The sequence below is a fragment of the Penicillium paradoxum genome, assembly GCF_028828445.1.
Source record: "Penicillium paradoxum strain IBT 22861 chromosome Unknown utg000002l_segment0_segment0, whole genome shotgun sequence".
In the NCBI taxonomy this organism is placed as follows: domain Eukaryota; kingdom Fungi; phylum Ascomycota; class Eurotiomycetes; order Eurotiales; family Aspergillaceae; genus Penicillium; species Penicillium paradoxum.
In genome coordinates this window covers 5450559-5475980 of record NW_026643180.1, presented here as the reverse complement: position 1 = coordinate 5475980, position 25422 = coordinate 5450559, and the positions used below count along the sequence as shown (strand labels likewise).

The window sequence follows — 25422 nt, the reverse complement described above, 5'->3', positions numbered from 1 at the left end:
CAGAGTGATGGGAAACAAAAGCAACAAGGCATACCCACATTGGGTCGCATATCCCTTCGAGGAGCCTCTGCGTCTGCGGTGTCATCAATACGCCTTCCGATTGCCGCAGCAACAGGCGCAAGTGCCGTAGCCCCGGCTGCCAAAGGTTGTTCCGCTCGTAAAAAGCCATTTAGCCCATGGATCTTCTTTCTCCGCAATCGTCATTGGAAGTGCTCCGGGAAATCCTTGAATCTAGTGGCATCATAACAGCATCCGCTCCAAAAGACGGGTTCTGTCACACCGGTTTGGCTGTTTTCAAAAACAGTGCCGACTTCCAAGGTCGGCTTTTCGGATTGACGATCTCGAAAATGCGAATGAGCGATCTATATTTGTTCTACATGCACTCAGTCCTATCGACAGCCCAACCATGCCCGAGGCAGGGCTGACCCTCTTATCTCGCGAGCTCGCTGCGATGTACCAGACAGGCCGAGGGTATCTCAATGGGCGAATAACAGGCACAGCTGGCGGCAAGATAGTGCTGCACGTCTCACCCATGGCAGCCGTCCCACGCTCCATTCTTGGAATCGTGGCAAATGGAGATTGGATCACCTGCAACGGTGAGAATCAAGCGGGAGAAATGTACTCAACACCTGGCCAAGCGGACATTGAGCGGCATTCAGACAGCTTGTACGGAGTATAGACTCCCATAGTAAGAGAAGGTATGTCGGTTTGCTTCGACAGCGGATCTATCAGTCCGAAGAGGGTCGATTTCGATTTTCTTTTCTCTGCAGCCGAAGACTGGATGAGTCCCCCTAGAATACCTAAGGACCGAGGTATTATCCGAACGAGCCAAAACCGCGATCGAGAAAGGAATGCCATCAAGGGAAAACACAAACCAAACACGAAGAATGGTTCAAAAGTTCCTTCAGTAAACCCGAGGGAAATGAGACCTATTGCAGATGATAGATCAAGTAGCGGGAAGAACCCTTCATGGATGACATGACAAGCTAGAACGACCATGAAAGCGACTAAAGACTATACAAAAATCCAGAGTGACCTCGTAAGCTGCTATACTGCTATACCTGGTCTCATGTCTCTCGTTGGACATGGCCTAGGCCACCATTTCAAATTTGCACGGTTGTGTAGTCCTCCCCGGAGACAGGATGTAAGAGTCTCGGTATTTCAAACCCACCTCGCAGATCTCTAGATCGGATCTCTGTTTTACAATAACTAATACAATCTTGGTCTAGGTAGGTGCTCAGACCTCCAGTCCTGCCTTTAGCTGCGAATCCAGGTGTTAGCCTCGATTGTACGGAGTATACGGAGGACTCCGTACGCCGTGCTCCGTACAAGAAGACAAATCAGCTTTCAACGGACCAACTCCACGCGAGCACGTTGTAAGTGTATCCCGGTTCGTGCTACTGCATTAAACACTCACATTCCTGATGTAGTGCAACCCCGGTTCGAAGACGAGAACCCTTGCGTCCGAGCAAACTGAGGGGAAAAGAGCCGACGAGTTCGAGGCCTGTTCCTCAGCCTGACAACAACGATCTACGGTGAACGGTGTGGAGGATTGTTACTGAGTCTTCCGAAGTACGCAATCTCAGATGCGGTCCAGGGCTGATAGTGTTCGTCAGCTTTGCGCATCGACATAGGGTTCTCACGCTTCAGGGGCTTCATAGGACCCACATTATTTTCTTTTTTTTCCCTCTTTTTCCCTCTTTTTTTCTTTTTTTTCTGTGAGAAAGATGTCAAAGTGTTAGAACAGGTTCCACTCGAAATTAGACCCGCACACTATTGAGATCAACGAGACTATCGGGGCAAATTGGCATTTCCCAGCACATGGAGCATGGGATTCTGAATGATACGTCCAAAATACGGGCCATGCAAAGGAGGGGGACGCATTGCTTTTTCTTTGCTTTTTTGCTTTTTCACATTGTCTTTTTATTTGGGGAAATTGGAGTCGATTCTCGTTTATTATCTTGATTAAGCGTATTAAGGTGCCTAGGTAGTCGCATCTCTGCAATCCGGACATACTCACCATGCCGAGTATAACGGTGCGAGAACTATACTCCCACGCAAGATGAGATGACCTTGCTGATGCATTTTACAGGACAATGACACTAATATCGGGTCATCCCGAGGCGATGCCTCGACGACCTCTGGCGATATCGCAAGCAGTCTTACTGGTAGTGGTGGCTCGTCAGGCTCGGCGCTGATGATGACTCTGTTGCCCGCACTGGTGTACGCCATTTTTTGGGTCAGTTTGTTTCTGATCTTTCGACGAACGCAGCGCCGTTGGTATGCCCCGAGATCTTACCTGCCTGATCTGCACGAACATGAACGGAGTCCCGAGTTGCCCACGGGCTGGGTCAATTGGCTCGGCACATTCTTGAAAATTGAAGACAACCATGTGCTGCACCACTCCTCACTGGACGGGTACCTGTTTCTGCGCTTTTTACGGGTCCTGGCTGCGACATGTCTGACAGGATGTGTGATTACATGGCCGATTCTGCTGCCTCTTCATGCCACGGGGGGTAATGGCAACGCTCAGCTCGATATCCTCAGTTTCAGCAACGTCAAGAACCCGAATAGGTATTACGCGAATGTCATAGTCGCATGTGTTTACTTCAGTGAGTTTGCGCCATTCACTAGCAGAGCACCCGTGGCTGACAAGGGTAGCGTTCGTGTTCTATGTCGTGGTGAGAGAAAGCTTGTACTATGCCAATTTGCGCCAGGCCTACCTCAACTCTCCTGCCTACGCATCTCGAATGTCTTCCCGTACAGTTCTCTTCATGTCGGTCCCGGAAGCGTATAAGAACGAGAAGAAACTGCGACAAGTATTCGGAGACTCAATCCGCCGAACCTGGGTCACTTCGGACTGCTCAAAGCTGGAAAAGATGGTCAGTGAACGAGATAGGTTGGCTGAAAAGTTGGAGACCGCGGAGACCAAACTCATTCGGAGAGCGAACAAAATTCGCACCCAGGCAATCAAGAAGGGCGAAGTGAGTCTCGATACATGTCTGGACTACGAATCCAGCAATCCAGCATGGTCTCACAAGGTGGAACGTCCTACGCATCGACTGAAGCTTTTTGGCGAGAGAGTCGACTCTATCCACTGGTATCGTGCCGCGCTCGCAAAGAAAATCGAAGAGGTATCCAATCTACAGACTAAACACCAGAACGGGGACGGGAAACAGCTCAGCGCAATCTTCGTCGAATTCAATAGCCAGAATGATGCGCAGATCGCCTTTCAAACCCTGTCTCATCACCAACCGTTTCATATGACGCCTCGCTTTATTGGAATTTCACCCCGCGAGGTTGTATGGTCCGCTTTGAATCTCAGCTGGTGGCAACGCGTGGTTAGAAGATTCGCAGCCCAGGGATTTCTCATAGCACTGGTCATCTTCTGGTCATTTCCGGCCGCGATTGTTGGTGCAATCTCGAACATCACATACATCTGCACACTGATACCATTTCTCAAGTTCATCCTTGAGTTGCCCGATGTCATCAAAGGTGCAATTGAGGGCCTGCTGCCTGCTGCGGCCCTAGCAGCCCTGATGTCACTGGTGCCAATCATATGCCGTCGTACGCTATCCCGACTCAACTTCTGCCTTGAACTCAGCTAACTGCTATTTAGTATGTGCGAGACGAGCTGGTGTCCCGTCGAAGGCCCGGGTTGAACTGTTCACACAAAGCGCTCACTTCGTCTTTCAAGTGGTGCAAGTCTTCTTGGTCACGACCTTGACATCAGCCGCATCAGCTGCTACTGCACAGATTATTAAAGACCCTCTTTCGATCAAAGATCTATTGGCCCAGAACCTTCCAAAGGCGACGAACTTTTACATCTCCTACTTCATGTTGCAGGGATTGAGCATGAGCTCCATGGCCCTTGTTCAAATTGTCAGCGCCCTAGTGTTCAAGTTTGTCACAACATTCTTCGCATATTCCCCTCGTCGTCTGTTTCAAGGATGGGCCGAACTTGCTAGTCTCAGCTGGGGTAATGTCTTTCCCATCTTCACCAACATGGCTGTAATTGGTAAGTCATGCAACCAATCATACAATCATTGGTATTGACTGACCAAAGTATCTAGCATTGACATATTCATGCATCGCACCGCTGATTCTGGGATTTGCTTTCCTCGGGCTTTATCTTGTATACCAAGCCTATCGATACAATTTCCTGTTCGTATATAATATCGAAATCGATACCAAGGGCCTGGTATACCCACGAGCCCTCCAACATTTGTTGACGGGGTTGTACTTGGCCGAGATTTGCCTGATAGGTCTTTGCGCGATCAAGGGCGCTATTGGCCCTGTTATCATCATGGCTCTATTCCTAGTCGGCAACATCCTGGCTCACATATCGCTCAACGACGCACTCGCCCCGCTGAATACATTCCTACCACGTTCCCTTGATGCCGAAGAAGAAATGCTCCAAGAAAAAGAGGATGCAGTCGCAGCGATCAACGAACAGCGTCGCCCACGTGCAATGGCCTTTTGGAGATGGTTCCATCCAAACGTGTACAAAGATTACGAAGCATTGCGCCGCAAGGTTCGCCGCAACGTTAAGGAGGTCTCTTACACACCGGAAGAGATGCGCACAGCATATTTCGAGCCATGCGTGGCATCGCCGCCACCGACTCTATGGATCCCACGCGATAAATGGGGATTCAGTAATCACGAGGTTATGGAAACAGATGCAATCATTCGTATTACGGATGAGGGCGCTCATTTGAGTGAGAAGAACAAGATTGTGTGGGACAAATATGACCCCCATCTTCCTTTGCGGGAGTTGAAAACCCTGTATTGACCCTGGCCAATTGCCAGATGATTTGATGATGTGATGACAGAGACGCATTTGTACATTAATGCTCTAGTGATGGGGGAGACGATCTAGAGTCTGTTAAGTGAAGTTCAATTAATTGACCTTGGGTGCCTCCGATATATTTAAACTACTCCTTGGTAAACCGGCTGATATCACATTTGATCAGACAGTCAAAGTGAAGTTGACAGCATTAGAAGCACCATTATCCCGCGGGTAAAATTCGAAAGTGAACACAGTCGATTGGCCAGCAGAGATGACAGCACTAATAGCCGATGAACTGATGATGACATTGGAGGTGTCCCAATTATACTGATTGCTGTAAGTCTGTACCAGTGTTAGTGTTCATGAATGATGCATCATACGAGATTGTGGCTTAACCTACAGCTCTGGCCTGTTGAAGGGGACCCAAATAGACCGTCCAGTCATCGACCAAGTATGTTCCACTCTTGGTTAAAGCCTTGACTGCAGCAACAGTTGGCAGTCCCCCCCAAGTAATGGGAATCGAGAGGTCTGACCCAGAGACAGACGAGGCGACTGCTGACGTGGACGACAAAGTTGGGGCCTTCCATTGAACGATTTGGATGACAGGGGACGAGTAGCCACCGGAGAACTTCAAGGTCAGGGTGGCAATGATACCTGGTGTCGTTGTGGGAGATAGATGCTTCGACAAGTACGACGCTGTGAAGATTATATTCGCGCCGGAGACGGAATAGTCTGTGCCTGAGGACAAGGTTGAACCAGTTGAGTCACTGATTGACGAAAGCATGTTGCCATTGAAGATAAATGGAATAGTCTGGGCCGTGACCTCTGTTCCATACTGATGGAAAATATATGCTGAGGATGACTGCGTGGTCGCAGAGCTGTCCACAGTACTATCTGGCAAGCTGTTGGCCGTAGACTCGGTGGATTTAGTGATGATCGAGATCGAATTAGGATCACGCCAGACCCCGGTAGTGCGGTCCAAATGATCCAGACCGTTGTCCCAGAGGACGCATGAGATATCAAGACTGGCTGCAGTCTTGGTCAAGAAGTCGACGTATTTCCACCGAGCAGCAGGCTCGGTGTTGGTCGGCGAAGCATCGTATTCACCTAGGAGGATGGGTACGTCGGTAAAGTTGTCACGTAGCAGCTGGAAGTCAGATTTCACAGCCGCCTTGTCGCTGTCAGAGCCCCAAATGGTCTTTCCCCTGTTTGATGTCAGTAAGCCACCGGGGAACATGCTGGGCTGATAGCCTTACCAGGCACTGAAGATGAAATCATCTAAAAACGCTCGCTCGATCAGTTCAGCTCACCGAATTGAGTAGGCTCGATTATAACTCACATGGACTATAATAATGGAATTGAATAGCATATGGGTTTGGGAACCCAGAAGGTGCAACAAACCAGTTTGCAGTCTTGATACTATCCTCGCCACCTCCGACTAGAGTAACGACTCTTTGTGAATTAAATCCACCAGCATCATTGATAGCCTGGAGGAATATTTTGTTCAGTTTGTTAATCTCTGTAGCATCAGCTTCAGTATTGCACGGGGGTTCGTTGATAGGCTCAAATGCAACAAGACTGGATTTGCAAGCCAATTTGGTTCCAATTTGATACCAGAGTCGATAGAATTTCTCTTCAATCCTAGTCAGATTGGCTCCAGACTGAGTAACATCGGCCCAAGCCCAGGAATCTGTTGTGCGTTAGTGAGTATTGACTGCAGATACGAGTACAATCGGGCGTACCATGATGCACATCAACAATGGCATAGAGTCCGCGAGATACGATCATATCAACCACATCAGAGACTCGCTGCAACCATGCTGGATCAACGGTCCAATCCGGCGAGCTCCCAGTGAAATGATCGGTATAGGTGACTGGGAGCCGGACGCTCTTGAAGCCGGCAGCCTTGACGGTATCAAATGTCGATGCCACAACAGGCACGTTATTCCAAGATCCCTCGCCAGGAACAGCATCAAGTGTATTGCCTAAGTTCCAGCCGGGATGCAGACTAGACACAAAGCTTGAAGCTGAGACTGCACTAAATGTACCAGTGCAAACAGGCCCTGTCGAGGTAGCAGGAACTGTCTGCGCTGTGGTCTTGGTTGACGTTGCGACAGTTGTAGTAACAGCAGTGCTTGTTGTGGCTCCTGGGATGCATTGGTAGTAATCTTGTAAGGTGTTATTTTGGCGTCAACTGTAAGAACACTCGCTGGGGTCAATGTACAGGCATTTTGCGAAGCACAAAGAAAGCCTGATATGCAAGTAGTGCTCCCCGTATATCCACTTCCTCCGCCTAAATTGCTACTGTCAGTCTAATGTTAAACAAACATGGATCCAAGGTGGATATTCATACATTGTCCATAGCCTGGTACCTGGGCTTGCGCTATCCCAACGAGCGCCAGGAAGGCACCAGAAAGAAAGGGCTTCATCACGGAATGTATCTCTGGGAAATCCCTTGGGTCCCTTATAGATAGTGAAACTGGAATATGGACGGTATCATCGGCAAATCAAGAATATTTATAGTCTCACCCAGGCCTTCAGATGAACCCATTCGAGGCCCGGAGGGGCGGGAATTTAGATCGTTCTCATGCTTCCGTCCGAGGGCCATCCTCAGAGAGTACCTACATGTAGGTAGGCATGTAACTTCCCGGAGTCCAGAATGGGAGATTAAGAGTGGAGGCCGGTTAATACCTTCGTGTACGGAGTGCATGGTGGCGGCATTGTTCACACTCTCCACAATCCCAAGGGACGACCATGCCCTAATCGGATCGGCGGACCGGGCTGTATTCTTCATGGCATTAGTGCGTGACGAAACGCCCTTTGACATCGAGGAATTTCTCCATTGTGCTTACGTTCGGTATAGAGTGCATGCTTCGGTCTTTGGGAACTTGAAAGAGAATGGCCTAATAACTCCTCCAATAAGAAGGCGTTTTCACAAACACCGCGTCCTTTAATTTCCCCAAACTCGAAGCACATCGTCCGATCATTCGGCCAAGTCCCCAAATGAGCATGTAGGCGTCTTGCAGATTGCCTGTTTTATTAGCCCCGCTCTCGAAGAAGACGCGGAGAAGGTCCGTGGTGGTTCTATAAGCCCGTGGAGAATGAGGAACAGGCAAACACCAAAACGCCTCAAGACTAGTAGATAGTATGTTTACATGGAATTAGATAGGTCAACTGAAGACATGTCTCTCTTTATTAAAAGTATCAGATCATCATATTCATTCCATCGAATGGATTAGCGTAAAAGAAAAGGTATCATTCATAGAACTCTCATTATTTCCAAGTTTCGCATTGTTCACATCACGATGCAGTCTTTGTTCCGATCTTTGCTCATTCGATCACCCCCAGTGGATACAGAAGGGCGTGGCCGGTGGGAGTATGATGGGGTTTGGTAACGTGAATTTCGGTGTCCGGGATACTGATTTCCTTGGGCTCCGCCGTATGGCCTTCGATCAGGGGGCGAATAGCGTGGCCCACCGGCGGCTTGTTCATACGGCGGTGGCGGGGCATTCGGGTCGTCGGGGTCGGGGCCGTGGTGAGGATGAGGCCCACTTTGAGAACCGAGCGCATTGGTAACGCTTGAAGTCCGATGAGGCACATTGCTCAAGCGAGGTGAAGGTGATGGTCGGCTGGAAGAATTGCTCGGGGCAGAAGCGCGAGCATCACTGGTCTGCTCATTCCTAGCGCTTTCACGTTGCTCTTCTTCTTGAAATTGGAGTGAGAGCGCGTATGCATAGTCTGCATCACTCTGCTCTTGACTTGGTTCAGGGGACTCTGATGATCCATTTGAAGCCTGGGAGTAGTTGGCTGGCGCGCTGGATGTTCGGGGGCCCGCGAGACCACTTGAGGCCGACGGGCCAGCGCCAACGGGGCGGAAATCGCCGGAGTAATATTCTGTGTTGAATCCGGTCACGTCAACTAGAGATTCCCAGACAACTTCGGCATGGCCTGCATAGCCGGCATCGGTAACCAGAGTATACAATTGGTGGGATTGTGGGTGTTTGTATAAGGTTGAGAAATGGTCGTTGCGGAAAAGTATTGAAACGGAACCGGGCGCAAGTTTAGTTGAGAGCTGTGTCAAACCGAAGGGACTCAACTGTGTCGCATTTTCGATTTCTACAAATCGCTGGATGGTTTGGATGTCCTCCATGGTGCTCTCTTCCTCGGGAGTTAAAGGTTCACCTCGTGTGACTCGATCTTCAAATTCTTGCTTGCGAAATGGGAGCATCTGGATATCCTCGTAGTATTGGGCAGTTCGCGACATTGCCGCGTAGGAGGAACTGGACCAAGGAGCTAGCCAAGCATGAATCAAGGGTATGCGAAACGTGCTGTATAGTTGAAGGTCACTGGTTTGAAGGAAAGTGCCAAAGCCTTCAGTATCGTCCTGATCGTAGGTTAGTGTATGTGAATTTGGAGTGTTACATTGTATCTGCTTACCATAATTAGACGTGGGTTAACATTCATGCCAGTATGTAGCATGGTAAGGAATCGTGTGAGAGCCTCGATATCTGGAAATTCTTCATTGGGGCCTAGGCAAGTTGTCAATTCTTCGAACAATGCCTCGATTAAAAGTCCTAAAGAAATTTGCTCGCGGGTCAACAAAGCTCTGACAATTGGCGGTTCGGCCTTAGAGTCTGCCTGCAGCACCAGAGCATTTATCAGAGCGAGCAACGGGCACGGTCCATTTTGATTTTGAACCAGAATCGGAGATTCGACCAGTTGGCCGCTCCGATCGGTCCATCGGACAGACCGAATAGTATACGTTTCTGATCTTTGTTCCTTTTGTCGCGCGGCCTCTTCTGTGGATGGTACGGGAGTCGGCTGTGACTTTTGCTGTTGCTTTCCTGTTGTCGTCCACTCTTGCACCGTAGAGGACGCCGCATCTTTTGCATCTGACACAAGCCCAGCTCCGTTCGCGACTGGTTCTGAGCACATCGACGACGCAGCATGAGACACAGTTTCGACCCCCAAATCGCGGGTGTTGCCCGATGCATTCAAATCTATCAGTTCATGGGAGGTGGCGGAGGTTGCGCTGGAAAGGGCAGCGGAAGGGGTGTTGATCCCAGCCTCGGACCCGAGCATGCCTACATTAGATGGATGAGAATGTAGTGCATGAACACGATCATACTCAATTGGCTGCACAACAACCTCCGGAGAGTATGGATTAGACTGGATTCCTTGTAGATATATCTCTTGAGGGGCCGAGATCTTGATGGACTGTTGAGATCCCCAAACCGAGCTATCATTCAGGCTGCGGTCGCCCATAACAAGTTGTTGCTGAGAATGAGGATGGGGATGAGGATTCTCGGTCCACGGGGATTCTTGTTCTGGTTCATCTAAAAGAGATAGCCGGGCAGTCATCGGTATATAGCCCTCGGCTGAAGGTTATCAGCTTCAACAATTATTCAAGAAGAGTTTGTGTCAGAAGTGTCATACTTTGGCCCAGGGGCTCACTGTTCGAAGTTGCATGTGAATCACGGCCCCACTCATTGCGAGCCAATAGATCCTCGGTACGATCTACCGACCTGGGCTTCAAGAATGGGTTATTTGATTGTAGCTGTACCGGGAAATCCCCAGTTGATCCATCACTATTGCTGGAGATTGGACGCCACAGATTCTCGGCCGCCCCAGGCTGTTGACCTGGCATCAACGCAGGCGGTACCCAGAGCGCGTTGTTATTCGCAGGTTCTCGGGATGGCTCCTGTAGCTGACTGTACTGACTGGGGTGGCTATGATCCACCTTTTCATGGTTGTCTGGCATTGAATTAGGTGGGCGGCTGGTGGGAGAGCCCACTGGTGACCGTTGTGCCTCTTCGAGCGGCATCAGGTCAAAGGCGGGTGAGGTATTGAGGTCGGGAGAGTAGATAGACTCGTCCGAAGGAAACCGGTTCAAACGAGTTGGACCGTGAGGGGATGCGGAGCTTGGTGATATGGGTGAACGTGCGTTCAATCGAGCATTTGACTTGCTAATGTTCTCCAGGCGCGGTGGGGGCTGTTTGCGCAGGCCCATCAAGACGTCTCTTGACCTCGGGAGGTAGTGTTGACGGGTTGAGTTCGAGGATGAATCGAAGGGTGGAAAAGCTATCTACTGGGGCACCCAACGTCAATCGCGGAAAGAAGAACTAGCCCTTTTAACAGAGAGGCAATCCAGCGCAATGTTGTTCCAAGGCCCAAACAATAGCAATGGAATCATTCGGAGTACAAGAAAAACGCCTTGCGCTTAGGCTGCAGGGGCTAGGGTGCCCCGTGTACGTAAATGGCAACGCCTGCTTCGCCTGAGCTTCAGCTCGAAAATGCCCAAAGGAAGAGGACGATTCCCAGCTTTCCGGCTTGGAATGACGGGGATGATGAGATCACAGTCTCTCGCAGGCACCCGGATTCCGCAGATCGACCGTTAGACCTGGGGGAAGCTCGCAAGTATTTGTATTACCAGTGTATCAATGCGATGTATCTGTTCTAGGCTGCATTTCTGACAGGGCGGAGAAGGGCACTGGACCTTGGCAAGTGATCGTACGGTATTCGGTGGTACTGCGGCACGGGCTGCGGTGACAATGACGGAGTGCCCGAGTGGGTTGCCAGAAATTGAAGGCATCAGCCTTGCAACCCTGGAACTTCAGGCAGCAGCTTCAGGCAGAGACCCCAGGCTCATGAGGCATCCAATCTCCGGATTATCTCCCACCCCGGCTGTGAGCATCCCCGCCCTCTGATTGGCCGATGCTTTATCGACCATAAAAGTCCCCAGAACAATTTTGTCGCAAGAGCTCGAGGCACAGCTGCTCAATCAGCACCATGCATTCCTATATTCGCCCAGGCCAGTTCGTGGCCATTCGAATGCAGTCGGATCAACTAAGACTCATTCAGATCCTCCCCGATACGTGAGTTCTTCCTACTCCATGCGGGGAAAGTGCATCGCGAATTAATATTAGATCAGAGTCGTCAATTTGGGTAGATTCGGGCAGTTCGCCGCCAATCAAATTATTGGACGACCATTCTATTTTACATTTGAAATCCTCGATGAGCGCGACAACTCCGGCCATCAACTGCGCGTCGTATCGGCCACCGAATTGCATGCGGAGACCCTACTCGCGGACGGGGAGGGAGATGGAGAGGGTGACGACGTGGAGACAGGCGAAAATGGAGTACCGATGCGAACAAATCGTCAGATTAATGACGAGAACTCTTCACAAAAACTGACTCTGGAGGAAATTGAAGAATTGAAGAGGGAGGCCGGTGGTGCGGGAAGAGAGATTGTCGCAAAGCTCTTGGAGTCACACAGCGCAATAGACCAAAAGACTGCATTTTCTCTGGCTAAGTACACCTTGCGGAAGCGCAAGAAGTATCTGAAGCGATTCACGGTGCTTCCACTGGATGTTGGCCTTCTCGCCAATTATTTGATCGAAGAACGTGATGCGCAAAAGGCAATGGAGCTACGGGACGAGCACATCGGTCTCATCGGGTGCTGGGGCAATGTACACCACAGCGGAAACCTTGAGGTGGACCCGGGAGTGAAGCCCCATGGACGTTATGTTGTCGTCGATGAGACTGGTGGACTTGTTGTTGCAGCAATGGCGGAGCGCATGGGGATTTTGTATCCCCACGACGCTAACGAAGACTTGGAAGACTCAAGAGAAGAGCAAAATACTTCGGCTGAGAATGTCGCAGAGCCTCCGGTTGTCACTGGCTCCTCAAAGGCCCGGCGCGTACGCCCTCAACCAATGTCCGCTACCACCAACACCATCACTGTTGTCCACGCGTATGCGCAACCGAACCTGTCACTTTTAAAGTACTTCGGCTACGACACAAATAACCCCGATGAATCTCACCCACTCCACACCCATCTCAAAACAGTTTCTTGGATGCAGCTTGCCGACCCCAATGCTGATCCTCTCTATGCCAATGAACCACCTGCGATCCCCGCGGAGGAATTGGCCGAGCTGAAACAAAGCAAACGCACAGCATACTACCACAAGCGCAATCGGTGGGAGCGAGTCAAGGCCGTTGTGGACGAAGCTCGGGCTGGCAACTTTGACGGCCTTATCGTGTCCACATTACTCGAGCCCGCAAGTGTTCTGAGGACAATGGTCCCGCTCCTTGCAGGATCTGCTCCCGTTGTCGTCTACTCGCCAACGGTTGAGTCTCTCGTTGACTTGGTAGATATGTACTCCACTGCTCGGAGAACCGCATTCATCAACAAAAAGCGAGAGCTAGAATCACAGAGCTCTGGAGGGGAGGCAGTTGATCTATCCTCGCTCCATGAAGAGTTTATAGTTGATCCAACACTTCTCCTCCCACCTACCCTGCAGACATCGCGTGTGCGCCCCTGGCAAGTTCTTCCCGGTCGAACCCACCCCCTCATGACTGGACGTGGTGGCGCAGAGGGATATCTTTTCCATGGCATTCGAGTGTTTCCCACAACGCAGAACATTCAGGCTGCCGGCAATGTTCGCAACAAACGACGGAAGATGGATAACACATCCACCCCGGTCAGTGATCGTGATGTGGAAATGACATCCTAAACCCATGAATGAATGTTCTAAACACCCCATAAAATAGACCAAATAGCATCCCAATGTACAAGTATAATAACTTATATACTATATCAATTGTGGACAAAGCCAGTGGCCCGCCAATTATTTAGTCATACTGGATGTCGAGCTAGGTAGGTCTGGTCTGGGGTTGAGTATCACACCCAAATATTGAAGGATTCATGTCCTCGGCTCTGACAACTATGCAAAGCATTGGCGTGTGTTCCAAATCGAGTATCAAATTCCCTGCGCTGAATTTCATCAAAAAATATACAGCAACGCTTGTCGTCTAAAGGCTCTTTCCCATGAACTTTCTCTTGGTGAAACTGAGCCAGAACTAATATTCATCAGTATTTGAGGAAAATTGCGAGGGCATCTGGGTTCCAAATCACCTTTGAGGGTTCCTCTCCACCGGCGTATAATCTAGCATGTAGGCGGAGGGCGATCTCCTGCCGCACTTGCGCAATGAATCTAGAATCGAAGAATAAGTCATTTAGGCCAATATGTGGAGGCATGACGGCGGTATATCTCACTGGCGAAGAGTCTCGGCATCGTGGCGGTTACTCGGGGCTTCAAATGCTTGGTTGAGCGGGAACGACACATCACCGGGGATAGCAAAGCTAACCAGTGCGGCGTTGGTCAGGGCCTGCGGGTATAATGATTAGCGATAGTTCTTCAATCACAAGCCTGCTAGGAAAGGCAACCAACCTTCCTCGCCTCATTGGATGTCATCTCTGGCTTGACTATCCCAAGGCACTCGCTAACAAACAGAGTTCCATAAATGAGCATGCGGTCCGCGGGGCCGTTGATCTCGAAGTTACGGAAAAAGACATTGGCGCGGAAGAGTGACAGGATCTCATCGACGCAGTCATATGATTCACTTTCTGGTGACACATCAAGGCCGTCGGTGGTGGGAAGCTGGGGCAATTTGTATGCGGGGCCATGAGTAGTGGTGCGGAGGGGTAGAATAGGGAAATTTCCTAATCAGCGAGATGGAATGGCCACGTTAGTCCTCTGTGGATTCGGAGCGCATCAACCGGAGCGCATCAGCTGCTGCGCCAGCTTCGGCAGGAAGACCATACCAATCACAGTGACATCGCGGTCCTCCAGGAAGATAGAGTGATAGGCCTGTATTGATGGTCAATAAGGGGGGCTCCGGACATAAGGTTACCAAGACATACAGGCATCTTGAATACGTAGACGTGGACCGAAAAAGCGCTAAGTTGTAAAGAAAGGATCAATCAGAAAGACCACGGAGGAACAAGTTCACCCGTGAAGGTCTACGGGGTTAGGCAGTGAGGATGTCATCTGTGGGGTCTCCCCCCAAGCTCCATGATTTTCCGCCCCGAGCCTCTTTACGCGCCCTGATACGCGTCTGCCCACTTTGCGTTTTATGTGTCCTGCTTCACGATTTGTGACATTTGTTATTTATCTCGAGTCAATATCTCCAACATGTCCGACTACGAGGATGAAATGGATGTGGATGTGCCCCAAGACGTCCAGTTCAGCTCTGACAACGCCAGTGGAAAAAAGAGAACTGTCGCCGATTTACCAGTCGAAGCTCAAGATAATCTGCCATGGTGAGTATTGGAATTATGGTAGTCGGTCAGTCTCGCTAACAACCTTCTCAGGGTCGAGAAATACCGACCAAAGAGCCTAGATGATGTGTCCGGCCATCAAGACATTCTCGCGACTATCAACCGCTTCGTGGAGACAAATGTACCGAATGCTTCTTTACATGGATTCTCGATGAACCTTGACTAACGATTTCATACAGCGACTGCCCCATCTTCTCCTCTACGGCCCCCCAGGAACCGGAAAGACCTCCACTATCCTGGCCCTCGCGCGGCGGATTTATGGCACCAAGAACATGCGACAAATGGTGTTGGAGCTGAATGCAAGTGATGATCGTGGCATTGATGTGGTTCGAGAACAAATCAAAACTTTTGCAAGTTCGTGGCCCAGAAGATATCCGGATGAACGACAGGCTTACCGTCAACCTCAACAGGCACGAAACAGATCTTCAATATGGCTCCTCAGGCCGCCGGCGGCTCCTCTTTGGCAGGGTTTAAGCTTATCATTCTAGACGAGGCCGATGCCATGACCGCAACCGCACAGATGGCTCTTCGTCGCATTATGGAGCGGTACACAGCCAATACCCGATTCTGCGTCATTGCCAACTACACACATAAGTTGTCTCCAGCCCTTCTGTCTCGTTGTACACGATTCCGCTTCAGTCCTCTGAAGGAGGCTGATATCCGCTGTCTGGTCGACCAAGTGATTGAGAAGGAAGGTGTCCGGATACAGCCCGAGGCAGTTGATAGTCTAGTGACCCTGAGCAAGGGTGATATGAGACGAGCTCTGAATGTGCTCCAGGCATGCTTTGCCAGCAGTAAGTTCCTTTCCCACTTCCCTACTCATCCCTATCTTAGCCAAATTAACCCCTACTTTAGGTATCCCGCTGCCAATGAGAGATGCCCCCAAAGCTCCTCGTCCCGAGCCTGAGACTGTCACCAACGCGACGATTTACGATTGCATTGCCGCCCCCCATCCGTCTGATATCCAAGAAATTATGACGACCATTCTCTCCACGAGCGATGTCACTTCCTGCCTAAGTACTGTGCAAACCCTCAAGTCCACCAAGGGTCTGGCTTTGGCCGACATCCTCTCTGCGCTGGCCGACCAACTCCAGCAGCTTGAAGTTCCAGCTCAAACACGTATCACGTGGCTTGAGGGACTGGCCGAAATTGAATGGCGACTTGCTGGGGGTGGTTCAGAAGTTATTCAGACTGGAGGACTTGTCGGTGTGGTGCGAAATGGGTGCGAGTTAATGGGCGATAAAGGTGTCACGGTGGCATAGGGAAAAGCGATCATATCCAAATGTGCTTTCTTGATTTTTTCTTCTTCTTCTTCTTCTTCTTCTTCTTCTTCTGCATGTCACGATATAAACATACCAATTTGGGTGGCATAGGCTCGGGGAGTTTGGGGCGAAATGGAACAACATTCTCATATTCCTACATATCTAGGTCGACAAGAGCGAAAGCCAATTCGTATGGTCCTAACCTGGGACTCATTTTAGCCAGCGCAACCCCCAAACTTCCCAAATCGACAGAAGGTCACAGTGATGGTCGTGGCCTAGACCGAGCGGGGAAGCGAGTCGCAGCACTTTCTCCGCTCTCCGCTATCGCAACATCACACTCGACCGCGGAGATGGTTTCAATTAGCTAATTATTAATTGCTTACTTGGGATCTCCTCGGACTTGGCCAATATTGGGCCTTCAGATTATTCCACTAAACTACTATCAGACTACTAGCAGGGGATGCAACCCATCGGCCCTGTCCGGGCTTACACGCTTAGCGTTTGAACTCGGAACCCTGGAAGAGGGGATGAGTCGATGATTCTGGCCCGCAACAGGACCTGGATTGACTTGGACTAGATAAAAGAGGGATTGCACCCCTCACAAGCTTTGCTTCTTCTCGCGTCTCTTACTCTGTCAGTTCCAGCATGTGGTACTCTATCCAGTCTGGGCTCCTGCTAGCTGCCTCCTTGGCTGCAGTCGCTGATGCTGAGCGTGTCCTGGGCGCTTATATCTTCGCTCGCCATGGAGATCGCACGCCCAAGGTGTTTGGTAGCACTCGACTGACCGATCTGGGCTACCAAGAGGTCTTTGATACGGGGTCATTCTATAACAAGCGATATATCTCGTCGGACTCTTCCAAGCAGATCGAGGGCATTAGCGCCGATCTCGTTAACCCAAAGCAAATCAGTGCCTCTGCTCCGTCAGATGCCGTCTTGCAGAATTCAGCCACTGGCTTCTTGCAGGGTGTATATCCCCCGGTGGGGAAAGTGGCTTCCCAGACCCTAGCCAATGGTGCCTCGGTCCAAGCTCCATTGAACGGTTATCAGCTCATACAGCTTACTGCCGCTACTACAAGCAAGAACGCCGAGGATTCCGCCTGGCTGCAGGGTGCCAGTGGTTGCCAAAAGGCCACCGTGAGCAGCAACAACTATCTTTCTTCGGACATGTACACTTCGCTGCTTTCTTCCACTAAGGACTTCTACCAGTCGCTTTCACCCATGCTAGAAGGCGCTTTTCCCTCATCTGACATGTCCTTCAAGAATGCCTACATCATTTTCGACTACTTGAATGTCGGCAGAATCCACAACTCCACCACCGAATTCCCGCACAGGTCCGACCTGACCGACGAGGTGTACCATCAGCTGATCACTTTAGCTGGCACTCACGAGTTTAACCTAGCCTACAACTCCTCCGATAAAGTGCGTGCTATTGACGGCGCCGTTCTGGCGGGTGAAATCCTTGCTGGTCTCAACGATACCATCGCTACCAAAGGGAAATCCAAGCTGAATGTCGGATTCGGCTCTTATGGCACCATCTTCTCACTTTTTGGCCTTCTGCAGATGCCTACTGCATCTGTCAACTTCACCGGGATCCCTGACTATGCCTCGTCAATGGTCTTCGAGTTGGTGACGAATGCTACCGGCACCGAGTTCCCAGCCGACAAGTCCGACATCAGTGTGCGCTTCATGTTCCATAATGGCACCATCACGGGATCGTCCGAGCCTACCCCATACCGACTGTATGGACGGTCGAGTGAACTTCTATCTTGGGAAGATTTCGCCTCAGAAACTAAGAAGATCGCCGTGACTTCCGATGACGAATGGTGTACTATGTGCGGCAACACAGAGGGCAAGTGCGCTAGCTCTAGAAGCACTGGCAGCGATTCCGCCTCTGCCGGCATCTCTAGCACTGGCGGCTCGGGAATGTCCCTCGCTGTGGCTGGCGTCATTGGCGCTATGGTTACGCTTGCAGTCATTCTTGGCCTACAGGCTATCTTCCTCCTTCTGGGTGGATTCCGCATCGCTAAGCGAAACAAGGCTAGGGCTGATATGAGCTCGCCTATCTCTGTAGAGGCCGATAAGAAAGCTTAGTGTTGTTGGAATGTTGGAAAACAATCAGAATCTAATGGATCAGACGAACGGGAAATTCTCTTTGACTTGCTTGGTATGGTTCGCAATGTGTAATGAATCTATGAGAATGCAACGATGACTTCAACCTGATCTTTGAACCATTAAGCTAAACATTTCCATAGCCTGTGTGATATCTGTAGCTTCACTATTGTGAAGTACAAGTACTGTATACCTATGATATGTGTCTGGATTGTGTTCCTGCAACACAACGGGTCTGACAGCCCTGGACTTCCAGGGCTTACCTACCGAGGTAGTTCCAGCTTCCTCTTCCCCAAGCCAAAGTAGCTTGATCCTTCAAGAAATACCAATCTTTTCATCTCGGAGTCTTCAAGAGTTTGCCATCCCGTATTCCCCAAAAAAGAAGTGACCATCCCGCAGATTCACCGCCTTGAGTTAAATATCAACTTGACTTCCAGCTTTCTTCGCTTCTTTTTTTTAAGCTTCCCCACAGAATGCCCCGCCAACAGATCAATTTAGAACCCTACCGGGAGGAGATCATTACTCTCTACCACCATGGTGTTAGTAGCGACTCTATCGGCCGCACACTCGAAAGTCGACATAACATCCAGGTCAAGGAGCGAACCATCCAGTCTCGGCTTCGCCAGTGGGGCATCCGCAAACGACACCGGACGACGACTGGAGATGAGGCGTTACACGCGCGGATTAGGATGCTTTTCTTACAGGATAGGCTGACCGACAAGGCGATGCTCAACATGCTGCAGCAAGAAGGTTACGGTATCTCTGAACGCACTTTGCGTCGTCTGCGGTTTAAATTAGGACTCCATGCCAGGGCTTCTGAACAAGCACAACACCGAGAACAGATGCAAATGATCATACCGCGGTCTTTGATAGAGGGCCAACCTGTGTGAACCGAGCTTGCTGGAACTGCAGCTTTCTCACCATTGGTCCTTCCACTTCATGCCCTCAAGCAGCAACCCATTCTTGACAGATTACGATTACGATGAATCATCCCACCCTACGCGACAAGATCGAACTTTGCCCCATGCTACTTGACTGCGACTGTTCATGTCTCACTTGTCGACTCCATGGCAGTGATAATCTGGAATTTCCATGTCTGGACCAAAAGCCCACTGCAGGTAATGTGCTTAGCCACCCCATGGCGGAATCAAGCCCTGATTCTTAGGACAGCTACAATCATTGTAACACCAAACGCACCTCACACAAAACAAGATCTCACAGCGGCCACTCAATGAGGCTACGAAGAGCCATCAACACCCAGTGCCACCCATCTCGGTGCCTCGTCATAATGCTCGATATATACTCGAAATCACCGATGTGTGAACCCCAAATATCTCAGCACCTGCTGTTGGTTCCTCCCAAATGCGACAAAAATCCATGTGCAACGCCCAACGCTCAATGCTCAATCTCCACCTGGTGAATGACCTGACTGGTCACTGGTGTCTTTGCTTTCATTTCGATACTGTGAAACATGGACCATGTAGTATTGAATATAAGGGAAATTGTATTCATCTTGAAAAACATCCATCTTTTGTAAACGCGATCTTGATTCTTGGGGGACACCAAGTGAGGGCTAGATAAGAGTCACGTGCCATGACGTTAGTTGGAGCTTTTGATCGGCGAAACCAGATCATTGGATCGCAAGACTCAAGAAGGCTTGTCTATCTTCCCAAACTCACTTTGCGAGTTTTTTCTCTGCTTCTTGTGTCCCGCGCCGTGATCCGGCAGCTTATTTGCTCGTCATGTCCTCACAATACGCCAGTGAGCCTAATCCCACCGCGTCGGCTACGCTCAACACGACCGTGGGCCCTATTCATATCGCACTATTCGCGACCCAGACCCCTCTCACTTGCAAGAACTTCCTCCAGCACTGCAAGGACAACTACTATGCAGATACAATCTTTCACCGTGTGGCTCCGGATTTTGTGATTCAGGGCGGTGATCCCACCGGCACTGGCTCTGGCGGCACCTCGATCTATGAATACCCAGAATTCGAATTCGACCCGGAAGCTCGAGACCCAAATGAGCGGGTAGTTTTACGCGATGAAATACACAGTCGACTGCGTTTCAATCGACGTGGCTTGGTAGGAATGGCCAAGAGCGAGGATGGGACATATGGCAGTCAATTTTTTATCACGTTGGCGAACACAGAGCGCGAGATGAATGGACAATGCACAATTTTTGGGAGACTGGAAGGAGATAGCATCTACAATGTCTTGAAAATTGCAGATGCGGAGCGCATTGCGGGCACTGAGCGACCTGTTTACCCAATCAAGGTGACATCCTGCGAGGTAGGAGAACTGGGGCCATTGGAAGGGAAGTTGAAAGACAGAAAAACCGTCTCAACAGCTGGGAAGCCTGAAAAAAGTGCGATCAAGAAAAAGAAGAAGGCAGCAAAGGGGAAAACGCTGCTGAGTTTCGGAGACGACGAAGGCGATGAGGAAATGCCCATGCGTTTAGCGAAACCGAAATTCAACACCAGCCTGGTGGCAGATGTACCCGGCGCAAAGCTCGAGCCATCAAACTCCAACTCCCGAACTGAAGTCCCAGCACAGCCGCGCAAACGGCTCCGCTCGTCATCTCCAAAACGATCGCCGTCCGCAGACCGTAAAAAACGCCCAAAGACACCAGAACCGGAAACACAACTCCCGGTGCCTGACCCCGAGTCGCCTTCTCGGTCCCCACCCCCAGATGCCGCGCCCCCAAAGGAGTCCAAGTTGTCGCGGACAAACGCTCAGATTGCCGCCTTGAGGGCATCGATGCGTCGCGACGTCGATATTGGTCCCAAAGATACAGGCCGAAAGAAATCTGCCCTCGAAGCTATGATCCCCGAGACCTCCATTCGAGGACGGAAGCGGCCACCCCCAGGTTCTGCCAATGGCTCCAGTCGCAATGGCACTGGGCCGAGCAATGCAGCTGAGAGAGAGGCATTGCAGCTTTTCAACGCTTTCAAAGCCAAGCTCGAGGCTGCCAAACCAGAACCAACGACCGCAACATCAAATAGCAAAACTCACACCGATCAAGACTTAAATCAAGACAAAGACGCAGAAGACGAGGAAGCCCAACTCTGCGATCTGCACTTCATTGCAAACTGTCAATCCTGCCAAGCATGGGACAATCCAGAGGCAGAGGCGGATGATCCTGCACAGCAAGGCGGAGGATGGCTCTCACACGAACTCCGATTCGGAAAAGATACCCTAGGCAAAGATTTGAACTGGAAGCGCGAGCACGGAGGCGATGCAGACTCACTTATGGTGATTGATCCGCGCGAGCGGGAAAAGGAGGTGGTAGGAGGCAAGCGAGGGCTGCAACGAGATAGAGAACGTGAGCGTAAACGAGGGCGAGTGGGTGATTTGGAATGGGATAAGGGGCGCTAAATGCGAATGTACTGCATGTCACATTGTTTTCGAGTTCTACACAGCAATCTAATCCTAACCGATGGATCTTTTGTTGAATATCCTCGAAACGGGTCGATAATTCTCCCTGAAACTAGACGCGACATTCCCCTTGAGAGTCCACATCATACTGCATAGGCCATTGTAGGATACGCAACCTTCAACTGAGATTGGTTCTCATATGCCACGTCTGCATTCATAGTGGCGGTGATCAGACCAGCCTGATGGTCAAGAGCTGACAGCGGGCATGTGCAATATCCTCAAATCAATCGACCACACCGGCACTCCTCGCCAGGAAATCATCGAACGGCATTGTTGTCTTCGCCGGGTAGGGGAATACGTTTGGGGCAAGAGAATCAGACAAGCTTTTGGCAGAGAGGTGCATTTGATTCCAACGTGGGAGTCTGCCAGACCCTACACTGCATCAAGAAGGTGACAGGCGCTATTGACTCGCATACTGGATAGCACATTCTTTAGAAAAGCAAGGTAAAGCAAAAGGTATCTCATTAAATTTCCAGTGACTAGGATAGTTCATGGATCATAGATTTTTACAACCTGAATCCCCCAGGTACATGAATATGCCCATGTCAACTAGATAACGCCCGATCTAACGCCGCGAAGTTTTGTTTCCATAGTCGTAGTCGCTCCATCTGGTGATCCTTGCGCTGTACACAGGATCACGCCTTTCGGCGCCGTTTCGTTGCGCTGCCGCCATCATCCACAGCCTCTACTAGATTCTCTGTCGCTGTGGGACTAGTGGCTTCACTGTCCGTCAACTGTTCAATCACACGCCCGGATTCATCATACCCGGAACCGTCGAAAGCATAGTTGTAGGCAGCGTCCCCGTGCGTGTGGTGAGGGGTTTCAAAGAGATCAGGCTCGGTAGGTATATGGTCAAAATCGAACAGGTCGTTGGTGTCCGCGTTATCACCTTGGATAGCCCCCACAGGATCGTGGGTGTTGTGGCCTGTCCCCAAATGGCTCATCGGATTCTCAGCCTGTTTCTTGATATCGGAACCCGTATCTCCAATATCCGTGAAATAGTCATTGTTGAAGATTTGGTCGAGGTCAAGCGGGGGAGGAGGTACATTGCCATCACTATCGATGCCGGGGATAGTACCATTCGGACTCAACGGCTGGAGGAGGCTAGTCAAATTCTGGACAGAACGATCCTGTTCGGCTTGCATCTTGACGAGGTTGTCGATCTCTTGTCGGGTGCTGGCTAGCCTGCCTGAGTAGTTGTGGGGCATGGGTGGTGGGTTTGGCGAAATGAGGGCATTATTGGGTGAGACCCCAGCATTGGGTTCTGATGAGTTTGTCTCATGAGCCATGAGTCGAAGCATGTCGGCACGTTGATTTGCTGTAAGAGGAACATTGCCACCATGGGTTTCGAGGGAAGAGAGCACATTGGGGAATTCGGAAAAATTGGTGGAGAGCCCGCTGCGTGCATTGGAATTCTGGATTACAGACATGATATCCCTTTGAGGAGAACTCTCATCTGTCGGTTGTCCGGGACGAACGTTCGAAGCGGGCCGAGGACTGTGGTCAAAAACCTCTTCCACGTGGCCGTGCTGGGTGGCGCTGGGTTGCCGAGTATGACCCCGAGACCGCATGTCATATGAACCACTGGCTGCTGGTGAGATCGTGGACGCCCGGTTATATGCATCCGTTGTGGGCGGAGCCTTTAAGAGCAGAGGCTGTTTCTTCATTGTTCGCTGGCCGTTGGGACTGGCCATTGATCCTAAAGCATTACTAAGATAGTCATCATCAACATCCACGATGTTGCCTTGGTCCTGCGAAATGGCGCCCGCAAAAGAATTCGCCAGGTTCTGAGGTCCCCCTTCTCCCTGCAAACTGCGATTGTATACGGTTGCAAGGAATGTAAGAATGGCATTGATTGAATTCTCGTGGCGAGTGTGTTGCTCCTGGAAGTTTGCGGCCTGGGCATAGAGTTGCTCGTGCTCTTTCCGTAGCCTGGTGATTGTGGTGGAGATTATCGACTGTTGCTGACGAATTGCTTGAAGTTCGCGATATACCCCGGAAAGTTGATCATTCGGCACAGGATTATCTGTGACTAATGACAATTGATGTGGCCTAGCGGCACGGTTGTCGCGAGGAACTGCTGCACCTTCCTCGACATAATCATCGATATCGTGCTCATCCACATCCTCCGTCTTCACGCGCGCTGCCCTTGCTAGGTTTACTTGCATGGCCACCTCCGGCATTCTTTGGTTTCTGAATGAGCCATAGCAAATCTGGATGGCCTCGTTTGAAATAAGGGTTGGCATATTCGCTGGGGCTCTTGTTTTTTCGTTCACTGGCGCGCATTGAATTATCGGAAAGTCCGACTTTCTTGTGGAATCCGTACATGTTCAATTGACGAACAAATGATGCGTAGTTATTGTGTTTAAAAAGCTCTGGGATCAAGGTCCTTGCAAACTCATCCTCGTCCAGAACGACAAAGGAATTGCCATCGTCTGACCATCGAATCAATTCCGTGTTCTTGGATTCGTCCAGGAAGCTGCGTTTCTCAGTTAGCTGTGGGTTTCGATCGTACAGTGATGGGCGTGTCATACCTGCTCAGTTTCTGAACAAAAGGCGGGATTTGCTTTCGTTTCGCCTGTGAATCTCTCTTTGCAGTCAAAGCTCTGCGGTAGAGCTCCTCTAGAGATTCTCCCCATGCGCCACTTTCACCATTGCCACTGTTTCCCCCATTTTCCACATATGAGGCCGGAGGTTGCTCGTAGCCACGGTTTCGGCTGACAACCTGGTTCACTTGTCGGCGTGCTAATTGATTGGATGCTGTCGCGGTCGGTGCCGACACATCCTGGGGTGGCGCAAAGCCTGCGGTGTTGTATGATGGATCGGAGAAGGTAGAGGTATTGATGGCATTGGCGGGGGGGTTCTGGCCCCATTGTAAGAATTGGTCGTTTGAGAGTTGAGAGCCGGGGTTCGTGGTGGTCGGAAAGCTCGGTACAGGATTCATTTGAGGATGGGGAGGTGGAACTGCTCCTGGCGCAGCTCTCTTGCGGGTGACTCCTTGCGAACTCATCGCGAATAGACAGGCGCAAAGACGTTGGATCTTATCGCGGTGGAGTTCGATATGGTATTAGGTCTCAATTTTCCCCGATCCTTGGATAGGATAGAGTTGGCTGCATACAATTTGTCTAGAAGACAAATGGACCAGATGCTAACTCAGTATGCGGGAAATATTTCATTCAAGTCGTTTCTGATTTTGAGTCAAAAAGCCTTTGACCCCAGAACCGAGAGCGAAAAACAGGGAATGTCAATGATTTGGACGCCAAATCTGTCGATGGTAACCCAGTAGTAGGGCAAGGACCACAGCAGGCAGAAACAGGCTGCACCTCAAGGTCCAGCAGTGATCGATATTAGGCAGATGACGCTCAAGAGGCGCGTGAATTGTCCAACATCCAGAACAAGGCGGGCGGCACCAGCAGAAAGCGCCCACTTGGGCGGTGAATAGAGTCGACGGGTGATTCGAAGACCTCAGGTGCTCTCAACCGAATGCACCAGACCTGGAGATATATGTATGTCGGCAGCTGTCAATATGCAGATGAAATTAGTGCATTGGACCCCTCAGGTCCCTCAGCGGCGAGATCGCGCTGTGGAGGCGTTGACTGAGTCAGCAGAATGGTGACATCGGGACAGGTACAAGTACCTCATCCCGCCATGTGATCCTGCCTGTTTATTAAGTATAGATACATAGACCCGTCAGATCTCTCC

The 25422-nt window shown here is 50.5% G+C and overlaps 11 protein-coding genes across 11 annotated transcripts; 7 read left to right on the top strand and 4 right to left on the bottom strand.

Moving 5' to 3' along the window:
- Positions 1 to 406: 406 nt before the first annotated feature.
- Positions 407 to 679, top strand: N7457_001940 (dihydroxy-acid/6-phosphogluconate dehydratase; the record flags this gene model as incomplete). The annotated part of the gene is made up of 1 exon (XM_057172986.1): positions 407 to 679. One exon carries the CDS (start codon positions 407 to 409, stop codon positions 677 to 679), a length of 273 nt encoding a protein of 90 aa, XP_057036889.1.
- Positions 680 to 2021: 1342 nt separating this feature from the next.
- Positions 2022 to 4792, top strand: N7457_001939 (uncharacterized protein; the record flags this gene model as incomplete). The annotated part of the gene is made up of 5 exons (XM_057172985.1): positions 2022 to 2036; positions 2093 to 2612; positions 2662 to 3567; positions 3620 to 4018; positions 4074 to 4792. The coding sequence occupies 5 exons, from the start codon at positions 2022 to 2024 to the stop codon at positions 4790 to 4792; spliced, it is 2559 nt and encodes an 852-aa protein (XP_057036888.1).
- Positions 4793 to 4969: 177 nt separating this feature from the next.
- Positions 4970 to 7340, bottom strand: N7457_001938 (putative extracellular endoglucanase; the record flags this gene model as incomplete). The annotated part of the gene is made up of 6 exons (XM_057172984.1): positions 4970 to 5131; positions 5190 to 5994; positions 6046 to 6076; positions 6129 to 6479; positions 6532 to 6936; positions 7319 to 7340. 6 exons carry the CDS (start codon positions 7338 to 7340, stop codon positions 4970 to 4972), a joined length of 1776 nt encoding a protein of 591 aa, XP_057036887.1.
- A 744-nt stretch (positions 7341 to 8084) lies between these two features.
- N7457_001937 (MINDY family deubiquitinase) lies at positions 8085 to 10799 on the bottom strand (the record flags this gene model as incomplete). The annotated part of the gene is made up of 3 exons (XM_057172983.1): positions 8085 to 9173; positions 9227 to 10167; positions 10226 to 10799. The coding sequence occupies 3 exons, from the start codon at positions 10797 to 10799 to the stop codon at positions 8085 to 8087; spliced, it is 2604 nt and encodes an 867-aa protein (XP_057036886.1).
- Positions 10800 to 11578: 779 nt separating this feature from the next.
- On the top strand, positions 11579 to 13305 carry trm6 (tRNA 1-methyladenosine methyltransferase subunit GCD10; the record flags this gene model as incomplete). Its single annotated transcript, XM_057172982.1, has 2 exons — positions 11579 to 11664; positions 11721 to 13305. 2 exons carry the CDS (start codon positions 11579 to 11581, stop codon positions 13303 to 13305), a joined length of 1671 nt encoding a protein of 556 aa, XP_057036885.1.
- Positions 13306 to 13603: 298 nt separating this feature from the next.
- N7457_001935 (actin-related protein 2/3 complex subunit 3) lies at positions 13604 to 14501 on the bottom strand (the record flags this gene model as incomplete). The annotated part of the gene is made up of 6 exons (XM_057172981.1): positions 13604 to 13651; positions 13707 to 13785; positions 13848 to 13960; positions 14023 to 14294; positions 14352 to 14442; positions 14496 to 14501. 6 exons carry the CDS (start codon positions 14499 to 14501, stop codon positions 13604 to 13606), a joined length of 609 nt encoding a protein of 202 aa, XP_057036884.1.
- A 265-nt stretch (positions 14502 to 14766) lies between these two features.
- N7457_001934 (replication factor C subunit 3) lies at positions 14767 to 16174 on the top strand (the record flags this gene model as incomplete). Its single annotated transcript, XM_057172980.1, has 5 exons — positions 14767 to 14894; positions 14946 to 15033; positions 15092 to 15266; positions 15323 to 15706; positions 15768 to 16174. 5 exons carry the CDS (start codon positions 14767 to 14769, stop codon positions 16172 to 16174), a joined length of 1182 nt encoding a protein of 393 aa, XP_057036883.1.
- A 645-nt stretch (positions 16175 to 16819) lies between these two features.
- Positions 16820 to 18265, top strand: N7457_001933 (Histidine phosphatase superfamily clade-2; the record flags this gene model as incomplete). Its single annotated transcript, XM_057172979.1, has 1 exon — positions 16820 to 18265. The coding sequence occupies one exon, from the start codon at positions 16820 to 16822 to the stop codon at positions 18263 to 18265; it is 1446 nt and encodes a 481-aa protein (XP_057036882.1).
- Positions 18266 to 18756: 491 nt separating this feature from the next.
- N7457_001932 (Clr5 domain-containing protein) lies at positions 18757 to 19173 on the top strand (the record flags this gene model as incomplete). Its single annotated transcript, XM_057172978.1, has 1 exon — positions 18757 to 19173. One exon carries the CDS (start codon positions 18757 to 18759, stop codon positions 19171 to 19173), a length of 417 nt encoding a protein of 138 aa, XP_057036881.1.
- An 852-nt stretch (positions 19174 to 20025) lies between these two features.
- Positions 20026 to 21660, top strand: cwc27 (putative peptidyl-prolyl cis-trans isomerase; the record flags this gene model as incomplete). The annotated part of the gene is made up of 1 exon (XM_057172977.1): positions 20026 to 21660. The coding sequence occupies one exon, from the start codon at positions 20026 to 20028 to the stop codon at positions 21658 to 21660; it is 1635 nt and encodes a 544-aa protein (XP_057036880.1).
- Positions 21661 to 22355: 695 nt separating this feature from the next.
- N7457_001930 (heat shock factor family protein) lies at positions 22356 to 24730 on the bottom strand (the record flags this gene model as incomplete). The annotated part of the gene is given in 3 exon segments (XM_057172976.1): positions 22356 to 23872; positions 23883 to 24216; positions 24236 to 24730. 3 exon segments carry the CDS (start codon positions 24728 to 24730, stop codon positions 22356 to 22358), a joined length of 2346 nt encoding a protein of 781 aa, XP_057036879.1.
- Positions 24731 to 25422: the final 692 nt, after the last annotated feature.